Source organism: Oreochromis niloticus, linkage group LG11 (assembly GCF_001858045.2).
Source record: "Oreochromis niloticus isolate F11D_XX linkage group LG11, O_niloticus_UMD_NMBU, whole genome shotgun sequence".
NCBI classification, from domain to species: Eukaryota; Metazoa; Chordata; class Actinopteri; order Cichliformes; family Cichlidae; genus Oreochromis; species Oreochromis niloticus.
Genome location: NC_031976.2, coordinates 14,833,858 through 14,859,130, shown reverse-complemented (window position 1 = coordinate 14,859,130; position 25,273 = coordinate 14,833,858). Strand labels below are relative to the sequence as shown.

The following is a 25,273-nucleotide window of genomic DNA, read 5'->3' as shown; positions in this document are numbered from 1 at the left end:
GGTTTGTTAGACTCACCGAGGCATGCTGGGAGAGAGAGACGTACCCAGACTGTCCTGTTGATCTCTGTCAACAGGGGTTCACACTGGTCATGGAGGTCCTGGAATATCACTTTTCACTGATAGTCAAGTAAAGTCAGGAACCTTAACCAAAGTGCTGTCAAAGTTTAGATTTATTTTAGATTTCTTTTTTTTCCTCGCATTACATCCCTGTTTCAGCCCAAATTAGGAAGAAGGTGTGTTTTTAGGGCATAAAAGTACTCGAGCTCAGTTATGGAAAAGTCATGGAATTTCACCCGAGGGCCGCAGTGGGTATCTCCCCTCTTTTTCTGTGTGTGTGTGTCTTGCTCTGTTGCTCACTCGTCTCTTTCTGTCAAGATGCTGATCTCTCTGTTGAGAAATCAATGGCTCCCCCCCTCTTCCCTCCTCCCTCTCTCTTCATCCATCCATGTATCCCTCCCCATGCTCCTGGATCTAACCCAAGTTCAAGCTGTTAGTCAATCTGCTGTCCACACACACACTCACTTCATTCACAGGTTCTTACAGTGTTGCTATTCCTCAGTCGTATCCCCAGTGACATCATTCTGTAGTGGGCCGGTTAGCCACACTGTGCCCTGAGCATCACCCTCAGTCATTCTGATTTCCAGACTAGCTTGTATTATGCTGTGTGCAGAATAGATTAGAGTGCTTTTTCATACTTTTTATAAATAGCTTTCCAAGTCTGTCTGCTAAATATGAAGTTTGTCATAGAAACAGTAAACTTAACATTAGTAAGATATGAATTTGTATGTTTCAAACTTGATTGTACTTAATATGTGTACTTTTTAAAGTAATTAATGAGTTTCCTGTAGAAAGTGATATGTTACACTATTACATCACCACAATACTGACTGCAAAGTTGATGAAAACTAGAAAAATTATCATTGAGACAGCACTTAAACTGTAGATTTGTCCCAAAAATGTCTCTCCTCTGCGTGATCCTATAAGCCTGTTGATGTCTGCTTTTTGTTACCTTTTACTCTTTGGCAGATGGCATCAGCATCACCCTGGGTCATGTGGTCTTTAGCTGCTATGTTTGTGTTAGTGTATAACAGACTTCTGCAGGTTTTGAATGCCTTTAAGTTGTAGTGTCACTACTCCCTAGGCTTGTTAGTTTTTACAGGAAGGGATTTGGTTTTGTTCTACCACAGAAGAATTATTTCGATTGCATGCTGATGATGGGTGAAACCATGGCTCACATTTGGCATTCTCACTCATCCTTAACATGTATGGATGGAGTTTGAGCTTTGTGCTGGCCAAACTGGGGAAAGCCATCTCACTGCACTACACTGTGCACAATGGAAGTGTCATGTTGAAGCAGGAAAAGGACAATGTTATTCAAGTGTGTGGGGTTATATTTATGTTTTTGTTTTTTTGTGGTCCCATGAGGAACTGCTGCCATTTTAAGCATTAAGCCTGTGTGTTACAGTTTTAGCAGAACTTATATATTTATATAAAGGCAACTCAACGGACACCGTCTGAAGACACAAAATTTGTCTGATTTCTTGGAAAGATAAAATAATAAATCTTTATGCCACTCACAGAAAAAGAATATCAGAAGCAAGGCACAATAGCAAACAGGACCATTGTGGAAAGGTTATTTTACTCTTAGTTAATGATAATGATAATTATAGCAACTGACTGATGATTTTGAGATCCCTGGTGTCATAAAGAATGTGCAAGAAGTGATTAAGATGAACAGATTTGGGTCACAAATGATTTCTGTTACTTACAGCGCGTACCCTTAAATATACCCAGCTACATTTGCTAGACAGAAGCTGTGCTATTTATAATGGTGGCAATACTGTAATGGACATGTTGGGAAGTGCTGTTGCTGTTCATCACATATTTAGTAAATAAGCATTTCACTTAAATTGTTCTCTGCCATCGTCCTCCGTGTCTGTTTGATGCTGGTTAGCCTGCGGATGCCTCCAGATGAGCTTCACATTAATGATGTGTAGAATGAAGCCAGTCTGGTGGGTCTTTGTGATGCGGCTGTGTCTCTGCCGGCGTTTGTGAGGGGAGAACCGCCTCTGTACGTGCGCCTGTGGCTCTGTGTGTGTTTGTTTGGTGGCTGTGCAGCAAGTGAAGGTAAATTGCTGTGATTATGTGGCAGTAATTGAACAGGGATGGTGTGTTTAATTGAGTTGTTGTTTCTTGATGTTTCTCTGTAGTAGCAGGAACCACCGCGCTGACAGGTGCCTCGTCTCGTCTCGCCTCGCCGGGATGAGGGCTTTTTTTTTCCTTCCATACTATAGGCTTTGTTGTGTCTTCTTTAAAAAATGTGTGTGTGTTTGTGTTTAAATGTTAAAGTAGGTAGAAGAAATCATGCGGTGAGCATGAGCTTCTACAGGTTATTTACATAATATTTGTACAGATTTATGGCTTTAAATGTATGCCTCTGTATATATGAGTCTGTGCATGTGTGTCTTCTTTCATGTATGGGCTCTATGGAAGAGGGATGGTGTGCATGCATCTTTGTTTCTTTGCATGTGCTTATTCTGTGCATGTAGCTCTATCTGATCTGCCTTCCGGGCTCTGTGGCCCAAATCAAATGGTAGGAAACATCAATTTCACCATTCCGTTTTCCTCCTCCCCCTTCCTCTCCTCCTATCTCCTTGTATAATTTCTCCTCTCTTCTTCCCTTCCTCCCCCCTCTTCAGCCTCTCCTTCTCTCCTCCCCTTTTCGATGTCTTTCTCTCTGCGGAAGTGTGATTACGTTGCTCCTCTGAGCACCAGTGATCTGAGGGTTCAGCGTGTTTATATGTGTGCGCGTGTGCATGTGTGCACGCGTGCTTGGTGACTGCTTGGTGATCTGAGCAGCCCGGCGCTGGGTATTGTGCAGCGCAATTCACGGACGATGTCTCCAGATGAATGCCTCCATTCACAATTACAGCCTCTCCATTAGCTGCAGCCCTCACCGCCTTGTTGTTGTCTTTTCTTCCTTCTCTGCAAAAGGAAAAAAAAAAAGAAAAAGCAATTAAAGCAGGACAAAAACAAGCTAGAAGAACACAAGTGATGTACCTGGAAGAGAAAAAAACAGCAAAGGCAGGGGGAGTTGGGAGTGTTTGAGAGGTGGGGGGCTGATTCTTCAGTCGGGATTCACACTACACACTATCTCTGTTTTATTCTCAAGGAAAGCTTGTGGATTTATTTGAACATTTGTGCATGAACTCAGTCCCCTCAACTACAAATACTCTGTGTCAGATATATATTTTTCATTTTGCTGTTGGTGCTGTAAGTGAGTCTGTCCTGCAGTTTCATCCTTAAAGGGATCTTCTTTTTTTAATACACAGGAAGCTGAGAAGCATCCTCTAAGTTGAGGACAGACTAGTGCTTTTTGTGTGTGTGTGTGTGTGTGCCTCTATTACTACAATATTATACTCTATAATATGATAGAATAGATGCTTCCTGCTTTTTTTCTTTTTTTTTAATTCTGCAAAATTCTTACACATTCTTTGGTATTATTAATATAAGGAACAGATGGATATGTTGTGCCACAGCACTTACTTATTCTAACTAAAGAGGATAATGTCAGTGAGATAAATGGAAAGGCTGGATTACATGTTGCATCTTCATGCAGGGAATCCCTTTTGAAGGGTAGACAGTTTGAGTCTGACACTGAAATGGCAGAGTCTGCCGCTAACAATGAAAACTCCTGCATGACTCTCTTGGCTCACAGTGGGGTGACATGATTGGCCTGGGTACAGTAAAGGCAATGAGTGTGCCTTGCACTATCTCACCGGAAAAAACAAAGTACTGTTAATTTTCTTGTTGAGTAACAGAAGTATAAATTCAAAAATCTGGTCTTAAATCAGCTGCTGCTGATTTTAATCTAAATCTAAATAAGGGCTCTTTGGAAGAACAAGAACTCCTCCTGCACGTAAAACCCTGCATATAAAAATATTGCACAACTATGGCTGAAAATATCAGTTTGTAAACCGTAACAAAACAGGATTGACTCGATAAAATCTTCTCATGTCTGTGCAAAATGAAATTGCAAGGCAGATATTAATAGATTTAAAACATTTATTTTAGCAAAACTGCCTGAATAACATTTTTCTGCTACTAACCTCAGCAAATGGTAAATGGACTGGTTCTTATATAGCGCTTTTCTACTCTATCTGAACACTCAAAGCGCTTTATACAACTTCTTCATTCACCCAATCACAGCACTTTTCTAGGTTTTCAGTGCTACCTAACTAACATTCATACACATTCACACTCCGATTAATGCATTTGGCAAGATATTTGACATGCAGCAGACTGGGATCAAACCAACAACCTTCCAGTTAGTAGCTGACCCACTCTACTACCTGAGCTACAGCCACTCCAGCACGCTTTATGTATTTACAGACCACAGAACCGTTCCTGCCTTATTTTAAAACTGCAATAGAAACATATATGGCATGTACTGTAGATAGAAACGTAGGTAGTGAGGCATACAGCAATCTAACTGTGCTTCTATTTTTAACTTCAGAGGGACCCGTGCAGAGCGTTGTGTCCATGGGGTTGGATCACCCAATCCCTCATGGGTGGTTGTACCAGAGAGACCAGTCCCCTCCTAATGACCTGCTGCAGTGGATCTACCAAATGGAGAGGGAGAAGAAGGTGCGAGCTGCTGATATCGCCATGTCACTAAGAGGAAAGGTACAGTATGGCGCACAGAGCTGGAACACAGACTCTCCACACATCACACGCACCATGATTTACTGTTCCAATAAATCACTTGCGCCGCCTAATTTCCTATGGATTTCAATTTCCCCCTGGACATATCTGCATTGATCAACTTCAGGTATAAGGATGTGCCAGGCGTCGCTCACTGTGACACTGAAGAATGGCTCACAGATCTCTGTCAAGGGTGTTTCTGTGTGCGCGTGTGTGTGTGTGTGTGTGTGTGTGTGTGTGTGTGTGTGTGCGTGCGGATGGGGGGTAGAGCCGTGGGATTTGTGCACATGCAGCATTTCTGTTGAGCGCCGTCGTCACTGTCGAGGCTTTAGGATACAAATCCTTGAGTGTGAGTAATAACATCTGAAAATGTCAGAATCATACAGGCAGAGATAAGGATCAGACAGTTGAATCGGGACTCCAGATATTGTTATTCCCATCATATCTCCTCGTAGTCTAGGCCTGATTATGAGGAACAATTAAATATCATTCTGGCTTCTCCAACAGTTGTTACTGCAGAAAAAACACCAGGGTATAACGCTCCTTAGAAAATTAGACGACATTTTGCGGTCTACTTAATCATTGCTCCAGCCCCAGCGTTTGAGCCGAAACAAATTCACAAGCCTCTGTCACTGTCCTTTATGCTGCATTATCAGGCCAATTACAGCCCTGACAGAAGTGTGCCGCCGGACGACAGGTAGCTGTTTGCGTGCACGCGTTGCTGCCCGACGTGTCCTTGCAGGGGTACACGGTCCCCGGGCCTGTAGATGAGTTTTGAGCCGGTGTTAGGAGGCAACGGCAAGGCCTGACAACGTCTTTACCCCGAGTTCCTCCCCTAGAGGCAGATCTGAATGGATTGCAGAGGCAAGGAGGAGAAATAAATTGGAGAAAAGGATAAATCGATGCTCGGCGGAGAGGCAAACAGACCTTCCAACCCCCGGCCCAGAGACACGCACACACATGCACGCACACACACACACGCACACTCGTACCACAGCGTGGCTTTTTTTCCTTGGGCTGTATTGGATTGGTATGCAGAGCTGAGGAGAGAGACGCTCAGAAAAAGACTTGGCCTACAAATGATGTCCTTTGTTTGATCCATTAGGTTGGGGAGGGGGGGCTTGGGAGGGGGTGGGCGGTTGGTTGGTTGGTGGGTGGATGGGGAGGGTCGTCCCACGGAGACGGCGGAAGGGCTGGGAAACAAACGTCTCTGTCTGTGAGCCTCTCCCTCTCTACTCACCAGCATCTTCTCATCTCAGAGAAGAGAGAAAGATCAGCTCGAGGAAAAGCTGGTTGTCGTCTGTCTGCGGTGATGAGTTGGAGGGCAGAAAGGATGCAGTGTAGGTGTGTGCGTCTATTCGCTTGAATATGCTAAATTTACCAATCTGAAGCTTTTCATCTGGAGGTTGTTTTTATTCTTTTTTTCTGGTTGTGGATTTTTCTATTTGTTCATCGTAGTTGTCGTCCTTCCTCTCGGATAACAGTGACGCTGTGCTCACCACGATCATTTCTGATCTGAACTGGGAACTCTGTGACACAATTACAAAACAAACAGTCTGACAGACATCTTTGGGTTTTCATTTTAATATGTATAATTAAAAAAAAAACAGCCATCAAGGTCGATGCCAAAAAATGTTTTGTTAATTGAACAATGAATGATGTTAATACACAGCAAACAACATAAACCCGAAGCTGCTGTTGCTGTTGAATCGTATTATTACCTCTTCCAACAGGTAATGTGATTGGTTGAGTTGGTCTGTTTTCACACAAAGTTATGACAGAAGTTATGGATTTGTTTGAATATTTTACTTCTGGAGCTGATCTTGGTCCTTGATCTGGATCCTTTAAAGGATTCTCTACTGTTGTGATACAGATTGATTTTTTTTTTTTTGGTGTTGTCAAGAAAATGTCACAATCTGGTCTCTGTTCCAAGTTCTTACTCTGGAACGGGTTTTAGCCTTAGCTGAGGTTTGCAGCATCACACTGCTCTTGTTTCATAAGTTATGAAGGTACATAAATACTATAAGACTGTAATATAACATGGCAGTGCAGTACAAAGAGAAACACTCTGATGTAAGAAACAGCATCATGAGTTTGGACTGGGTGCTTCGTTTGTTTTCACCCATGCTAGCAGCATAGCTGTATGAGCTGAAAGGTCAGTAGGGCTGGGAGTCGGTCCACCTCTTTGATCCAGACCCCCAAAAATATATGCGATCAACTACAGGACGGCTTGATGATGATTATGTGCCGAAATTCATGTATTCTGTCAAATTACCTAAACCTATTGTGTCTGACGTATTGAGTATGCATTGCTTTTCATATTTTCTACAGCATTATCATGAAGCCAAGAATTTAAGGTGGCAGGTTCACAAACATAACCTACAGTAGAAAATTAGCCATATTCCTGTTAGCCTCATCTGTGCTTAGCAAATGTTAACGAATTAGCACGCTAACAGAGCAAACTTAAAAAGCAGGTGTTCTCCTTTCTGAAACCAGCGTAAGTTGCAACAAGTTTCCATAAAGCCTTCATATTTAATATTATGAATGGATCTGAGAGGTATGAGAGGTTCTTTGAGGCCCACTGCTCAGAGCATCAGGCCAACATAACTCTAAAAACCGATTCATAAGATGCTCTCAAATCCAAACTTCAACCTCCTTCCAGTTATTTATGCATCCATTTTGCTCCATCACCCCTCACTCTGGTCTGTACTCCAGCGCACTATTTCTGACTCTCTTTTCGGGAGGCATGCATTTTTCTGAGCTCTTCACCAGCAACGGCACACAACGCCATTTATTTTAGCTTGGGAGTTCTCTTTTCACTCCGTGTCTTTTTATAGTTTTGTCGTTCATACTGTACTCCCCGCTGTGCTTCTATTTTCATGAATGCTGTGAGAAATAATTGAAAGCACCGTGTATGGTGCCGTCTGTTGCAGCGCTCCCACTTCCTCATGCCTTGTAAATACTGTATCACTAAAACCCCCGCTGTAAGCTGCCGGCTCGGGATTCCTCACAACTCTGAGACGTCAACACTCACTGAAAACTTGAGCCAAGATCAAATCGTAACCAGAGCCTGAACGTTGCTCCTGTGGACAGAGCCAGCGTTTGATTGATTTCAAATTCAGCTGTTTGTCCTTGCCTTTTTTCTTGCAAAAACAGAGTTGAATTGGATTCCTCTGAACAGCTCGTGGCCCATTTCCTCTGTGTGTTTTCTCAGTTTTTTGACTTCCATAAGGATGGGGAAAAGGATGTCAAAGGAGTCGCGACTCCTGCTGCAAGTGGTGGTGGTGAGAAGTGCAGCAGATGGAAGCCCACAAGGAGCCTTAACAAGAATAAATAACGTAGCATAGCTGCTAAAAATAAAATATTGCTTATTAGAAATTAGAGTTTCTCTACTGGTTTTGCACATGAATGCAGCTTGCTAGTGTAGCCAAGTGCTGCTCAGCCTGTAAAGACATTGGTGTCACAGTGAGGAATAACTTTAAGAAGCTGAAAAATATGGTTCATTACCAGGTTGGAAGAAATCTGCATTATGGGAAATGCAAGAATCAGTGTAATTTCGCTTCCCTCACACGACAGGAGCCATATTTTGTACACATTTTGTTTGTCTTTAACATGGAACATCTGTTTCATTAACCAGATGGGAAAAACTCGAGGAGACAGACCGGTTAAGTCAAGCCTGACATCTAGTCTGGCTTTCAAGGTAAGCTGCAACCCCCACCAGTCCTAAAACACAGGTTATTTTTATAGTTTGTTTGTTTTTTTGTGCTTTTTCTGTTGAGGGGGTGAAGACTGAGGAGTGGAATAGATGAAGGGAAAATGATGTGATTTAATGAATCCGAGGAATGTGAGTTTGCATGCTAGACACATGGCACTCTGCCCATTTGGCCACCAGAATGCTTTTTTTTTTTTTCTTAATAGATATGTGGTTGGTCTTTTTGTTTTTGTTTGCTTTTTAACAGCTGAAACACTTATTTAATTGAATTGGCAACTATTGTGATATTCAGTTAATTAATTAAAGAGATTTTTCTCTGTTGAAATGTAACCCACTCAGGTACAGTGTTTTCGATTGTAGGAGAATTTTCATATTATAAAATTACAAAATAAGTGAACTGAAGAGCAAAATCAGACCCTATATTGCCTGTAGACTGCTATCTTATGATTATTTACACTGTCCCACAGATACTTGACACACATGTTGCCCAGAAAACAAAACCTACCGTTGAGAGGGAGCCTCCTGAAACCGAGACCTTCGACGCGGATGAGGAGCGCAGGTCCTTGCACTCACAGAAAATCCAGGATGTCGGCACAATCCGTCGTTTTAGATCCAACAGATGACGGATCTGTGAGCAGAAAGGCATGAGAGGGGGCGGGGCAGAGGGAAGGGAATTAAAAACACAACCATAAACCATAGTTACGTAAAGACTGTAATTTTCCACAGTGCAGAAAAGCCAGTTGATCATGAATCAAGTCAGCGTACTGTATTTTGACTTTGTGGCCTCGGTGTGAGCAAAGATGACTTATTGTAGGTCGGCTTTGAAACCCACTTTCTCACCTACACAAACCCAAAAACCCTGTTTCTGAAAAACAAATAGCTTCAGCAGCGCTCGTCCCCGCCCCCCAACCCTCGATCCCACTCCTGGTTTGCCTTCGGAAGTAGCAAAGGTTAGTGAAAGATATGTTTGTCTTTTTCCACTTCAATGAAGGGTGAATTCAGCTCCGTGCAATAAGAAATGGATTACCCCGTTCATTAAAGGGGGCTGCGTCACTCCTCATTGAGTTGGACAAATAACAAATTAATTCCTAGCCGCCTAATTTCTCTCTGTTCTCCACTGAATTCCCAATAACGTCGAATTACTGATCACAGCCATGTGAGCTCTCTCAACTTTCTATCAATTCATTAAAATTTTTGCCACAGTGGAGATGCTGCTGAAGAGGATCTCTCCCTTTTTCTCTTTTCTTTTTTTTCCCATGCATGCTTCCTTTAACACCACAAGCTGTATACAAACAGAAAGCAAGCGAAGTGTTAATATTAGGAGATTAAAAACACCAGGAAGCGTTACAGAGAAAGTTACTTTCACCCCGGGCGGTAAACTTTTTTTTTTCTTTGCCAGTCTAGTGCAGGTCTGTTGGTGGAGGTGTTTTGTAAAGTAGCAGTAGTGTATTGACAGGGCAGTATTGATGTTTCAATTAGAGCAGCGTTACATAGTGCTCCAGCATGGTAACACGGTGCGTCTTCTGCCATCTGCTCTGCCTCCACGTCTGACGAACGAGGCACGTGGGGCTAATCGAGCCGCACATGAGCGATGGGGCTGCGAGATCTCGCGCGCACATACTCGCGCGCGCTGCACACACACACTTGTCCTATACGCACGTCCTTATGCAGAAAAATAAGGGGGGAAGGACGATGGAGAGCTCCTCAGCCCTGCTGTTTAAACAGCCTTCAGAAAGCCTGTGATTCCTCGCTTCACATGTGCCACAGGAGAAGCCAGCAGGTTATTTCCCCGACAAGAAAACGGGCAAAAGCGCCAGATGCACAAGTTCAAAATCTTCAAAAAAAAAAAGCAGCTCATCTGATAGAAAGAACAAAAAATAAATAAATAAAAGAGAGAGAGAGAGAGATCAGCTTCTGCCAGGTTTTCTCGTGCTGGGACGGCCTGAAATAACAGTGTGTATTATGCCTGGCATTATTGCCTGCCAAACCACACGAATCAAAGACCTCATTGTGTGGATTACCTCGTTAATCTGTTGATGCCATTGACTAGTATTGCAGGTGCTAATGTGCCAGTTTTTTTTTCCTCCTCTTTCCTTCTCTCTTCTCTTATTGGGGAGGTGTAGCGTTAGGTTTGTAATCTGCTTTAAATGCTTTCTGGGGAATGAGACGCACTGAAAGCCAGCCAAGAGAGCTCTGCTATCATGGAGCGCTTTCTCTTAATACGGCACACAGAGGGGGACAGACCGACTGAGGCTGCGGCGCCTGTGCCAACGGGGACGAGCTAGCGAGCTACACGCCCCACGCCACTTGTTGAAATATATGACTGCATGAATAATGAAAGAGGAAGAGGGAAGTGGTATTGCTAGAGCAGTCTCACAATGACATCCATCACAGGAATGCCTCATTGCTCCTCTTCTTCTGTTTCCTCCTGCAAAAAAAAGGAGCTCCAACTTGTGTCTCTTTGGAGAAGCTAACCGGAGCTGAGCTCAGTTGCCTGCCCGAGCTGATAGACTTTAGAGGTGAAACCAGAAAGAGAGGGAGATAAAGAGGCAGAGAGAGAGAGAAAGACAGAGGGAAAGGGGACAGAAAGAGAGGTAATCCTTGCTTTTTTTTCTGCTCCCCGGGGTGGTCTCTTCATCCAAGGCCTCAAAGAGGGACAGAATACACGTCCCTGCTACAATGAAGGGGACCCACAGGGGATGTTGCTATCAGTGTGTGTGTGTGGTGGGGGTGCAGCTTTAAGCAGGCCTTTGAGTGGCCTAATTGCATTGGAATACAGCAGTCTGAGAGCTGGCTCAGATCACGGCGGGCTGCTGGAGGGGTGAGCGCCCGCACCTCGACAGCCACACTCAGCAAAAGAGCCCCGGCACAAAGCACACAATTAATGCTGTCCCTCTCGTTAACTCTCTCCCCACTTTTTGTCCTCTCCTACTTTTCTCTCATTCGCCTCCTCCTCACCCCCATATCTTCGTCTCTCTCTCTCGCTCTCCTCTCCCTCTCTCGTTCCTGCCTCCCTCCCGCCTCAGTATGTCGTCACTCACCCGCTGTATTAATCCTCCCATACAGCCTGTCAGTCTCCCTCGTCTTTGATGCACACAACAATTACAGTAAGGATGAAAGGCGTGGGTCGGCTCTCGTTATGCAAGATTCGAAACGGGCCTTGGCGAGAATTATTGACATCCGAACAGCTAATCTGAAATAAAAACTCTGTTATTACTTCGAAGGAAGTGATCTGTGCTCGCTGCATATATTTCTGGCTGTATATACTCAGGATCAGGGGCTCTTATTTTATTGCAGAAATTTAAAAAAAAGGCATGTACTTTATTTGTATTTAAATGAGCCCACACTGATTGTATTCTTCTGATCTGAAGATTTTGTATCAGTTCTGCTATCAGCTAAAGTTAAGGCAGCTGATAAATGCAAAGTAAACAGATTTTCATTTCATCACGATTGTTCCCCAAAGATGACACCGCGGTAGAGCAATAATGCTCCAGCGGGGACTGTTTGTATCTTTGCTGCATTAAACACAAAGCTGTTACAATCTAAATGTGCTTCATTGGATTTTATCTTTTACAAAGAAAGCCTGGATATCATACAGGAATCTAGAGGTGTATTATATTAGAGATAACTGTGATATTTTAAAAAATGATATATCAATATTGTGCTAGTAATTCATAGGCGGTAATGCTGCAAATAATTGTTTTTTATTGTGTGTGCTTTAGTATAGTTATGTTAACATTTGTGCACTTGTATTTTGAGTTTGTTTCATTTAAAGTATGAAAAGTCATAGATTATTTTCAATGATAACATTATTTACATTACTTTAAAAAATGTATTTTCTACAGATGTTACAGTATCATTTTTATATTTTATTATAAATCATCAAACTAAATTTTAGTATTGTCTGATATTGATTAGACTTTTAAATACAATGCTATTTTTGCAAGGTAAAAAAAACCAATCAGATTTCCAATTATGAATATCTAGTGACTGTTTAGGGCTTCTAGGGTAACCATATGAATCTTTTTGGATTTTGGACTGTCGGCTGGACAAAAAGAAATGTTTATGACAGGAATTAAATTAATTTAATTTAGCAAGTTGTTACACACATAAAGTTCAGCAGCCTCACTGAAGGTCATTCCATTTTAGACTGAAAATTCACTGGAAAAAAAACTAAACAAAACAAGTTAACCTACTGGACACAAGATAACGCATCTGCATCACCAAGAAGCCTGCTGTCAGTCAATGGAGGCTTTCAAGTCTCCACATCACACTAAAACTGCATACTGAGTTGTGATTGGCTTTCAAACTGGTGATGTCATGAATTGTTTTTGTATACGGTACATGCATATGCAAGGCAGATTTAAGGTGAGCACAGGCAAACCTAACCATACCTGTCAGCACATGGGTGTGAAAACCTTCCTACTACACACACACACCACTGTGTTCTGGGCTCTTTGGGTTCTGGAAACTGATAAGTAGGTTTCATTAGTTAAGACTGTGAAAATAATCATGATTACAAATTTCTTTCTGAAAGATCTGACACGTTAAGGTGCTGTATCTTCTCTCTGCAGTGGGCGGTGGACACACTTTTCATTACACGGGTTAATATAATCGTTCTTTGGCGTTCACAGACAGCAAAGAGTGATTGGGCCTCGCCTTCCTCTCTCCCTCAGTTTGGACCCCAATGTCCTCGTCTTTAAATAGGACTCAGCGGACTGAGATCGTGGAACAATCAGTGATTTAAAAAACATATCATACTCAACCAGCCCCTCCTTTGATTTTCTTCATTACACGAGCCGTGTCTTAATAAAATCAAATTATTTCCGCTCACAGGACGCTTTCTGGTGAGAAATTGGCAGAGGGATGTGAGCTGATGTATGGGGAGACAGTCGCCTAATTAGAGCGTTAGAAATTGAATCTTTACAGCACACGGGTCATATAATTATCCTACTGTTAATTTAACGCTTACATTCTCTACTGTTCATTTTTATTCCCTTAAATGCAGTTTGGCAGCGACCCTCACTGCGTCTCGGTGCATGAGAGGAAAGGCAGCGTGGCCCCTAACGCTGGCCCCTCTGTGTGATTGAATAACTACGGACCCCGCAGTCCAAATAACAAGGCTCGCATCATTTATGCATTGTTAAGCCACGTAATTGAAACGAGCCATAGTTTGCATATTACGCCATTAAAATAATGTGCTTTGCGTTTCTCCCAACACGACTATTTAAGCCTGTGTGGCGATGTGGTAATTCCTTGAATTACAGCCTAATTACCACAATGTTCTTTTGATTTGGCCGATTTCAATGTTACACCACAATAATGTTCAATATTACCAGAATGAATTACTGAGCCGTGCCTGGAAACTTTTTCCTGGTATGACTTAAATCCTGGCCTCTTCATGTGCTGTCAGTGCAGCTGGATTCACTCCTATGAAGGATTATTAGCCTCTGAAATGAGATCCATTAAAGGCCCAATCAGTAATACTTAATTGAAGAGCCCGAGTGATACATGGAATACGAGGATTTTGCATGTGTTTTTGCCCATCATCATCACTACTCGCTTTATGCTGCTGCGTATTACTGATGTAAACAGACCATCAGAGAGCATTATAGCGGTTGTCCACTGTTTATCTCTGCAATTAAAGACAAGTCTGTTAATTAGGGCTGATGGCAGTTTTCTTTCTTTTTGAAAGTTTGCTGACAAAACATGTATTTACTATACAGCTAACAGCCTTAAATGTATTCTAAGTTGGTTACGTTACTTGTCTTTTGTTCATATTTTGTGGCATAAAAGATCAGAAATGAGAATTTTGGCCACTTAAGTGACATCAAAGCGCAAAGAAAAAGTTGTAGTACAACTTAAATCAGCATATGAATTGAAACTGCAATCCAGGTCATAGAGAAGAGACATTTTGCAATTAGCACTTGCTCTTTGTTGGATGGCCCTGCATTGTTCCCAGACCTTTGTCTATATACACGACATGTGTCCCTGTGTGAACTTTTTGAATAAATTAACATCACTAATAATGATTTGTGAGCGTGAATATTCACCATTTGTGTTTTCGTTGCGTGGCTTGAATTTTTTTTTTTTTTTTTTTTTTTTGGGGGGCGGGGGGGTTGAAAAGTATTTCTTTGATAATTGCTTTTTTATTGCCTCTTAATTTTACTGCAGGTCCAAAGTTATTAAATAAAATGTTTAATTACAGTTTGAGTCATTTGCATACTTTGAAAGTTATAAATTGTGGATATTGAAGAACTGCCTGCATTGATTTATAGGTTTAATTTGTGGCCAGTATGTATGACTTTATTTCGTGTGGACTGAATTGTTGTAGGCCATAGACTAACCAAAGGTACTGTTAATTGCACACATGCAGCAGGAATCATTAATGTCTTCTAACATGCAGAATTACTGCCTCGGAAGTTAGAAAGTTAAACATGTGCCTCTGCCAGTGAAAAATGTCCAAGATGTGTTTGTCATTTTTTTCACAGTTTGCTTTCTCTCAGCGGAGTGTGAGGAGCAGCTTTGAGGACAGACATAATCTCTCTCATCTTTTTTTTTTTTTTTTGCTTTTTCTAGCCCTTTCTCCCTCTCAGGGCCCTGTGCTCTTTACTCCTCCCTCCTTTATCCCTGCAAACGCTTTGTCCCCGCAGTAGAGAGCCTCTCTAAATAGAGGCCTTTAGATAGTCCGGGAACAGGGGTGGGGGAGAGCTGCAGCGATGCAACTGCTGTTGTTTCATTTACCTCTCCCTATGGCAACCAGCAGCAGTTGGCCAGGAATGTCCCCTCTCTGGACAAAGTCCTGGTCCCCGAAGCTGACACTGGAGGGTTGGGGGGGGGACAGCTGAGACAGGATGGAAACCTGCCCTCCCTGTTCTGGACTAGAGGCCTGAGTTTGGACTTAATCCTCCTCTTCACTTCTGTCTAGCTTCACTTTAGTGGATGACGAGCAGCCAGAGAAGGTGTTCACACAATATTAACTCTGTAATCGTTCTATATAAGACCTGAAAATAATTTTTAAATCTCTTTTAGTGAAGTGAATAAGCCTTCAGTACAGTTGCACCATGCTCTAATGGCCCCATATACAGGTTCTTTACAGTGCTGTAAACAGCCATTTAGTCCCTCATAATATCCTTTAAACTGCATTTAATAAGGGCACACTGAAGAGAGTTTTATCTCTCTCTTTTTTTTAATCACTAAACTTTGCAAGTCCTCCATGCTACATATATATATATACAGAGAGCCATAACTTCAACTGGGAGGGGGCTTCCTTCTTTTTATCAGCGTGTAGCCACTCCCACCAAGACAGACTTGTAAAACTCACTTTACAGCCTAGCTGGACACAAAAGTTGATCTGTTTACTTTATGGGCTGTTAAAAGTTTTAAAGTCAAGACAGCTGACCGACATCTACATTTACAAGCCTTCGGTGAAGGGAAAAAATATACTAGTTTACACTTTTACAAGAATGTGTCAGTGTTTGAGGAAGTGCAGCTTGAATAGCCGATGCTTTTAAAGATCCCAGTCCCCATTACCAGCTGCAAAAATCACCTGAGACTGATGCCAGCTAATGGCACACACCCCAGTTTAAGCAGAACGCAATGTTTTTACCTGAAGACTTTAAATACATTTCAGTCTGCATGGCAGCAAATGTTCAAAACTTTGTTAACATTTTGTTACTGTCATTTTTTTAAAATAAAATCAAATTGTTTAAAACATGCCTGAGCTCCTTTCTCCATCAAATATTTCACTTTAGAAGCTTCTTGTGTGACAGATTTATTACATTTAGTTTCATTCCAATATATGTCATTATAAAAAGTCATTATAAAAAAAGGATTGGCTCATCTAAGATATATATTCATCCTCGAGAAGAGACAGCGCAATATGATGCATTTTTCCTGCATACAGTACACAGACAGCTCTGCACGAACAGCAGCAGACATATGAATATGCATGCATTACAACGACAAGCAGAAATGTTGCACTAAAACAAAGATTTTCTGTCAGACGGAACTAAGCTTTCCTGCAAATGTAGACTACACAAAACACTGTCTAGTCCTTGTTTGCACTGGGGGGGAAAAAAAGTTATGCGCAAATCAGAATGGTTCGCACTTTTTCAAGTATTTAATGCCATAAATGTGCGTAAAAATCTGAAGTCCACCTAAATTAGGGATTGAATGGTTAAATACACAGCTACACAGAAGAGCTCCGGGTCTCCTGGAACTAGACTCCCTGCAGTCTCAGTCTGGATAGAACGAGATTATCAAAGTAAATGAACTGGATCTTACAGCTGCGCTGCTGATCCCGGTGCTCCGTCTCCCCATGCTGCACTCCGGCTCTCCGCTTCCACGGGAGCCTCGGCTCGCACCTCTCCAACAAAGACAGTAGTGTTTGTTGAGACTTCCACGCGGCCAATCGCCGCGCCGTTGCCCCTGGTAACCCCGTCCATCATCCTCCCGTACCCAATGAGCGGCGGGGGCGGGGCGGAGTCCAGGTGCGCTTCGGCGTCCACTTGGCAGAGCGCCTGGGAGCCGCCTGTGGGCAGGAGAGGTTCTGTCAAATGCGAGGTTCCTTTAATAAGAGCGACCAGTCCGGCTCCGAGAGTCATGGCGACCGCAGCGTCTAACCACTACAACATTCTCACCTCCAGCGCATCCATCGTGCACTCGGAGCCCGGCAGCATGCAGCAAGCCACGGCGTACCGGGACGCGCAGAGCCTGTTGCAGAGCGACTACCCGCTGCAGAGCAACAGCCACACGCTCAGCCACGCACACCAGTGGATAACGGCGCTGTCCCACGGAGAGGGAGCCCCGTGGTCCTCGAGCCCGCTCGGCGCGGAGCAGGACATTAAACCCGCGGTGCAGGGCACCCGGGACGAGATGCACAATTCCAGCAGCAACCTGCAGCACCAGTCACGGCCGCCCCACCTGGTGCACCAGACGCACGGGAACCACCACGACGCCCGCGCGTGGAGAACCACCACGGCGGCGCACATACAGAGCATGGCGACGACAAACGGCCAAAGCCTTATTTACTCCCAGCCGGGTTTCACCGTCAACGGGCTCATCCCAGGCAGCGGGCAGGGGATGCACCACCACAACCTAAGAGACAGTCACGAAGACCACCACAGCCCGCACCTCAGCGAACACGGCCACCCTACGTCCCAGCATCAGCACCAGCACCGGCCGCAGAGCCACCACGACCACTCGGACGAGGATACGCCGACCTCGGACGACTTGGAGCAGTTCGCCAAGCAGTTCAAACAGCGCAGGATCAAGCTGGGATTCACACAGGCGGACGTGGGACTCGCCCTGGGGACCCTGTACGGAAATGTGTTTTCGCAAACCACCATATGCAGGTTTGAGGCCCTGCAGCTCAGCTTCAAAAACATGTGCAAGCTGAAGCCTCTGTTGAACAAGTGGCTGGAGGAGGCGGACTCCACCTCGGGCAGCCCGACCAGCCTGGACAAAATCGCGGCGCAGGGGAGGAAAAGAAAAAAACGGACTTCAATCGAGGTAAGCGTAAAAGGAGCTTTGGAGAGCCATTTTTTGAAGTGCCCTAAACCGGCAGCGTCGGAAATAATCACCCTGGCGGACAGTCTGCACCTGGAGAAAGAAGTGGTGAGGGTTTGGTTTTGTAACAGGAGACAGAAGGAAAAACGCATGACCCCTCCGGGAGGAGCGCTGCCGGGGAGCGAGGATGTGTACGGGGACACGCCGCCGCACCACGGGGTCCAGACCCCGGTCCAATGAACTCTGCCGGACCGGCTCCTCCAGGACTTGTTTACCGTTTTAATTTATCCCACCCCCCAAGGTTATATATAAATCACTGGACTATGAAACGATATAGTGGGTGTTTTATGTATAATAGATTGCAGTGATTACTGACACAATATCTGCAGTGAATATCTGAGAAATGGAAAACGAGTGACGGGAGGACAGGACATTTTTTTGTCCTCCCCTCTCGCAGAGCTGAAGGAACATAAGCCCGTGTTATGTTCTCCGAGGATACATGCCCAGCACTGTGACTCCAGACGACGCAGTTTCAAGGTGTAGCCCCTATTGTGTACTGAAATTATACTTGACGAAAAAAAGGAGGGGAGGGGAAGAATGGTTTTAGAAGAAAAGCTTCCATTTGCCAGTTTTTTTTTCTTCTTCTATTTTTTTTTTCTTAAATATATCAAATCCAACCTTTTTGGGGCTGTGCGTAAAAGGGAAATCAAATACGTTTTTTCCATCTTTTCTTTTCTTTTTCTTTCTTTCTTTTTTTTTTTTTTTAGTTTTGTAGCTCTAAATTGTGCGTCCAGCAGTGATGGGTGTGTGGGTAGTGCAGTGGGAGGTCAAAGGAGCTGCGTTAATGGAGTAAAGTGGAGGCCGGTATAGGCTTCAGCCCCAGTGCAGTGGAGTCCAGCTGAGGGTGAGCATCGCCTGAGTCCCATCTGTCAGCCAGACCGCTTTTATTTATTCTGTGTGGACTGAGGTCACCATTTAGTTAAGAACACATTCTTATTATTATTATTGTTATTATTATTATTATCATTATTATTATTAGTGCACGTGCAGCTCACTGGTTAAACGCTTCAGTATAAATGGCCTCAGCGCAGAGATGTGGTAAATAAAAAGTGTGCGACCTCTATCGTGAGTCAGCCAGCAGTCTAAACAACAAAGTCCGTGTTTTCCACACAACAAGCGTTAAATATTATTATTTCCCCCCTCAGAGCGTCTCCCAGCTCCAGGATTGGGGCTCCGTGGCGATTGATTGGATTATATGGCACCTTTTTTCTTTTTTTCTTTTCCCCACAACAGGATGGGCTCCAGACACACACACACACACACAGAGAGATCTCTACACAAGCAACTCTCACAGAACAGTTTGGATCCGCTTTTGTAAATATTGTATAACTTTAAAAGTCATCCCTCTTTTTTCTCGCTTTTTCCTCACTGGGGCACTTTTTCCCATTTTCTTTCTTTCATTTTTTTTGTCCCCCTCCCCAAAAAACAAAAACAAAAAAACAAAAACAAAACAAACAAAAAAATCACACACACACACAAGCAGGTTGAGCTTCAGAGTCCATAGCCTAAACCCACCGCCTTGCACTTGTGTACCTTTTTTTAATGGTTCGGACTTTTTTTCTTTTTCTTTCTTTCTCTCTTTTTTTTTTTTTTTTTTGGTAACGCGTTTAATTTTGACGTCTAAAAAATGTCTGCTATTTTTGTTTGTTTGTTTTATTTTTTTAATTCCCCTGAACTTTTATTTTGTATTATTATTATTATTATTACTTTTTGGCTTAAATCGCCTAAGAGTTTGCTTTCGCCATTTTGCACCCGCTCTGAAATAAAAACAGTGCTTTAAGAGTGAATCCACATAAATATGGCAGAGAAATGTCCACAAATAAACGATCTAAGGTGAGGATTACAAAACAAAATAATTGTGCGAATAATAACATAAAAACATATTTTAGTGGCGTTCCAAAAATTGCAGCATATGATCAAAATTATTATTATTTTACAATTACCATGCAGCCTTTTTGTTCGTCTGTTTTTTATATAAGGGGGGGGGGGGGAATTGCGCGTAGACATTTTATTTAATGTTATTTTTTTAGTTTTGTTAATGAGATTGTAATTTATTCTGGATGGCTTTTACAGAAGAGACAAAGGGTGAGATATATAAGAAATGAAGAGCCGAGAAGGCTTTTGTTTTGTAGGGGACGGGGAGACAGAAAGAGAGACCTATTTTTCTTTCCTTTTTCTTTCTTTTTTTTTTTTTTTTTTGTAATAGCGGGATTGCCACAGCCTGGACCGTCACAGCTAAATGTATATACATGTTTTTCTCCGTGCAGTAGCTCGCCTTTTTGTTTTATGCAAAGAGAGAAATCCAGGGACTTTTTTCCCCTTTCCTATCCCCTCTCATGTGGAAACAGCTTTTCTTTTCTCCTCCTCTTCCTGCTCTGTGTTTCTTCTGCAGAAAAAAAATAATAATATCATTAACAAGCAGAAACCATCATGGCATTGAAATCTTTCTTCCAGTAGCTTTAAAACGAATCGATCCAAGTCACAATTCACTGGAAATACAAGTTGTGGGATGTAGACCTGTAGCAATCCAACGCTGTTCTTCTTGTTGTTTTTGTTTAATTGCTTGTTTGTTTTTTATTTTTTTGGGGGGGGGATAGGCTATGTCATATTCACTGGATGAACTTGGGGTAGATATAACGCAGAGGTGAGGAATGCCTGCAGGTGTTTCATCACTTGACACATGAACAACGGACTTGCACATTTTTAAATAACGGGGTTGATATTAAACAGCTTTTTTCCAACGTCGAGGCTAAATGTATTTGTTTATTTTATACACACACACACACACATATATGTATATATATATTTCCGTGAAACCCAGCAAATCAGGGGGCTGCTGCACTGAGTTGCCTGACAGCTGTGCTGTTAAAAAATATGCTTCTTGCTTTGAGCCCATTCGTTTGAGTGGAATTAATGGCCGAGAGAAAATCAGGGTTGATGAATGGAAGATTGTGAGCCGATGATGTGTTGTTTCTGCCCCGAGGCTGCTTTTAAATGAACTGGCTTTGGCTGGGAAAACCACAGCTTCCATCTAGGGTTAAATTAGGGCTTCCCAAAGTGGAGTCCGAGGACTAAAAAGTGGTCCTTTTGGAGGGCTGAAACACGGTCCAATGCGGTAATCTTTTGCTTTTACTAATACGTGGACTTTTTCTTTTATCACACAGGATTACACACAAAGATTGTGAGCAGCTGTAGATGTGTCCACCATTTGTATTTAGTTTTTTCCCCTTCTTTTGCTCCTCTTCTCCCCCCTTGAATGACGCCGTCTAGTTTATTTCTTAAGATAATTAATTAATCTAAGAAGACACAAATTTACCTTATGAAGTCAGCTTTAACCCTAAGCACAACTTTAGGCTGTCGTGATTAAATGAGGGTTAAAAGACTGGCAATTGAACGCATCGCGAAGATGCTTCCTTGATTTCAGATAAAACCTGAACGCTTCAAATTTGTCCCGATGTGCTAACATAAAAAACACTAAGAAAAAAAAAAAAACTCTTTTTCTGTTTCTTTTCTTCTGGTGACCGTGAGTTTGACACTGGTGACCCTGATGGCATTTCCCCCTTTCCCTTGAGTGAGTTATTTCCCCACAGGAAGCATTGGTGTGATGTTTGTGTGAGCACGTGTGTAAAATCTAGCCCAGCTGATTATTATTACTATTTTTTAAAGCTTGGATCTGACAGCCAAATGCAAAAGTTCCTGCTTAAAAATGTGCGTGATTGTGCGCGGGCCTTGTGCCTGTCAGAATAATATTAATTAGAATCGGATCCCTCTCTGTTTCCTGTTCTGATGTCTGCAGCCTCACGAGCATGGATGAAGTGCTTCTTTTCCCTCTCAGAATTAAGAAGTAGACAGAGAGGTGGACTGGCAATCAGTAGCTAATAAGGTATTGATAGTGTTTATCAATAAAGCTGATCATAAAGAACTAAAAACCATTCGTGCGCTTTAAACAGAAAAAGAAAAAATATGCAGATATCCTCAATTCAAGGTGGGTGTCATTTTAATCAACGCTAACGTGCTTAATTTAACCTATACGAGACGATGATGATGTAATACCAGCTTGCCAGAGAGCGCGTCTTCACGCGTTGTTTTGATGTGGGAAAAAACACCATCACCACCACCACCACTCACCGTTTGACCTGGCATTTGGACGCCTGGTATGAAATGACCCCGGCATTTAAAGCCCCCTTCTGCCACTCTCTGATCTCTGAAGTAGACTTTTGTGAAGCGCTGTAGTAAAAAAAATTTTCAAAAATAAAATTTCAAAAAGGGGAAAAAGTGCGCCCTCGTGCCCTTCATCCGCTCTCTAGCAGATGCAATTAATAGCGCGTCGCGTTAATTACACCTTCCTTTTTATTTAGGTGACTTGAAATTTCCCATTAGGCTCACAGACAAGGAGGGAAAGCTGTTGTGCTGATGCTGTGGCGCTGACTGAGCCGAGCAGAGGAAGAGAAGCGGGAGGGTTCGGGGGGAGGGGGACATGGTCGATGCTCTAGCGCCATCTTGCGACACCAGCAGGAGCCTCGGGGGTGAGTGCAAAGCAAAAAAAAACTGAAGTCAAGGAGTCAGGAGGTCGGGTCAAGTTTTTCTTTCACGACAGAAACGTGGAATAGAAGGCTTCTCTGGTCTTTGGGGATATTATGTTGGATACTTTTTTGGGTTTTTTTTTTTAAAGTTCATATTCTGACAGCTGACAGATGAAAGTCAGGTTCATTGTTCGACCGTTTAACTGTCCTACCAGATGGAAGAAGTTACTTTTCATTCATAAAAACAAAACAAAAAGGGGGAAAAATTCAATGTGCGGAAATGTTAAAAGTTGAAAAGATGTTACAGTTTATTAATTACATAAAATCAGGCTTTAATGTTAGCGTCCCCCATGAAAGGAAGGAGTTTGTAATTATGAATTGTAGTTGGACAATTGAAAATAAATAAAAGTGCAGTGGAGCAGTTTTCCACTGGTTATATCTTTACCATTCATGGCTGGCCAGTCTCTTTGTGGGGTTGAGCAAAGTGCAAGTGATTCTTCAAGCCTCCACCAAGCTCCACATCCCTGCCCAGATTCGTGCTCACTGTGGGCCCTACAAACTACAAGCTGATTGTGAAAGGAGTCTTTTACACAAGTATGAGTCAGGTTGTCATGTCTCACCTCCATTAGAAAGGCCTCGTCTGTATGTAAACTTACCTCGACAGCATTGGGGGCGGGGGGGTTTGTTCTCTTCTAGTGACAGAAGCAGCCACTGTCTCCCGCGGTGGGTAATGAAGTAGGGGTGTACAGTGTGAGATTTAAGGAGCATCGCTGACTCAGCACGTTCAGCCCTGCCACTAGATGAGCATGTGCAATTAGAGGTTTTACTAACTTGCTAAGGTGGGGAGGGGGGGGGGGGGGTGTTAGGTGTAAGTGTGATTGGACAAATGTGGATACATATCAGAATCTCACTCAGATCACAGAAATCTAGTTTAACACTGTGTGTATAAATACGCAGTGTTTCAGTGTGAATTTCAGGGGTCTAATTGATTTTGAACATGAACGTTTTAGCCATCCATCCCCTCCACAGTGATCTCCACTTAATGCGTTTGTACAAAGCATCAAACATCAGGGTCCATCTCTGAGTCCTGTGAGGACCAATCAGCCCAACAATCGCTCATTTCATCTGTCAGTCTCTCTTTACTCACACCTCCTCCTCCTCCACACACACAGAAACACACACAGATAACAGTGATACAAGCTCACGAGCAGAACATAATTCCACCATTTGACATTGTTGTTGTTTCGGTTTCACTCAGATGCATCGCAGCTAATTACACTTTGCACACTTAAGCACACAAACGCGCGTGTGCGTTCATTTGTAAACGAGTTATTGTTTAATTATAACTTCACATGAACTTTGCTGATCAGCGGGGCGAGTCGTGTCTCCCCTTCAGCGCATAATTATTCGGGCTATAATTGCTCGGCCTGTTTGTGAAACATGCTCATCCTTCAGCACGGCCGTCGCACACATCCTGTGCCAGACCCGCGCCGTGAAGGCCCGGTGTAAGAGCAGGAAGCTTTAGGTGGACAAATAAAGCTTTTATGTCCACTGTAAATGCATCATTGGCCACAATAACATTTAACTGGTGCATTTGAACCAAATCATACCCCTCTTCAAAGCTTCCTTATTTACGCTGAGTTGTCTCTACTTCAAGCTTTAATTCAAACCTGTGAAAAGATAGCCTTATGAGCTCCTAAATATTAAAAAAAAAAAAACATTTTAAAAACACACAAAGATGAGGACAAAAAAAATGCTTCCATATGAAATTTAAAGTTTCTGTCAATTTTTTTTTAACAGTGCAATTATATTTCTATAATCACAGAATTATTTCTGAAAAAAACAAATTTACCAGCATTATTAGTCCCCTTTTTACTGAGCCATAGCACGAACCACTGCTGTGCAATGATATGCTTCACCTTTGTATCGCTCTAAGCTGTAAAAGCAATTTAAAACTGAGGGTTATCTTCCAATTTACACACAATATAAAAAACTTCAGCAAGGGTTTGAGCTGTCAGTGGAGAAAACATCACGCCAAATACAAAAGACATCTGTTTAGACTTGAGAAAAAGAATTGTGGATGCTCACAAAGCAGGAGATGGATACACAAAGTTATCACTGAGCCTCCAAGTGTCAAGAACTGGAGTGAGATGTATCATCAAGAAATTCAAAGAGAGCCACACAGTACAGAACAAGCCTGGCAGAAGCAGGAAACGAAAAACTCCAAAGCAAACTAGTGAGAGATGTGTCTGAAGAACCCAGAACAACTGCCAAGACATGAATGAATGACTTAGCAAAGTCAGGACTGTTGATGTAAAGAAGACAATCACTAGAATTCTGCATATAAGTGGTCTGTGAAGTGGACAAGAGAAAGAAGAGACACATTCTAGCCAGACTGAAGTACGCTAAGGACAACTTGGAGAAAGATTATGTTTACTGGAACGCGTCCTCTGGACAGATGACACGAAACTAGAGCTCTCTGGACAGACATGCTGATTATGTTTGGAGACAGAAGGAAAAGACATAAAACCCAAAGAACATTGTTCACAGTGAAACATGGTGGTGGGAGTGTTATGCTGTAAGGATGCTTCAGTACACCTGGAACTGGGAATCTCATCAAGGTGGAAGGGACCATGAAGAAGGATATGTGAAGATTTTGAAAAAAAACCTCATGTAGGCAGCAGCAAAACCGGTTCTGGATGGATGTCTTGACAATGAGCCAATATTATATTATATTATATTTTAATAAAGACAGATACTCACA

At 42.7% G+C, this 25,273-nt stretch overlaps 2 protein-coding genes across 5 annotated transcripts in view; both read left to right on the top strand.

Moving 5' to 3' along the window:
- LOC102079407 (furin-like protease kpc-1) overlaps positions 1-15,720 on the top strand; it is a 209,374-nt gene extending 193,654 nt beyond the window's left edge. For 3 of the 4 annotated variants that reach the window (XM_005472550.4, XM_019364583.2, XM_025911397.1), the window contains 3 exons: positions 4,517-4,686; positions 8,342-8,404; positions 8,884-15,720. In XM_005472550.4, coding sequence (XP_005472607.1) covers positions 4,517-4,686; positions 8,342-8,404; positions 8,884-9,039 — 389 coding nt within the window. In that variant the 3' untranslated portion in view covers positions 9,040-15,720. The remainder of the gene's footprint in view (positions 1-4,516; positions 4,687-8,341; positions 8,405-8,883) is intronic. The other variant, XM_005472551.4, reaches the window with a different exon arrangement.
- Positions 15,721-16,702: 982 nt separating this feature from the next.
- On the top strand, positions 16,703-20,731 carry pou3f2b (POU class 3 homeobox 2b). Its single transcript, XM_005472549.3, has one exon. The coding sequence runs from the start codon at positions 16,880-16,882 to the stop codon at positions 18,164-18,166; it is 1,287 nt and encodes a 428-aa protein (XP_005472606.2). The 5' UTR covers positions 16,703-16,879; the 3' UTR covers positions 18,167-20,731.
- The last annotated feature ends 4,542 nt before the right edge of the window (positions 20,732-25,273 follow it).

What these genes read in the sequence shown, in the direction of transcription:
- pou3f2b (XM_005472549.3), top strand. Translation starts at nt 16,880, where the DNA reads ATGAGCGGCGGGGGCGGGGCGGAGTCCAGGTGCGCTTCGGCGTCCACT.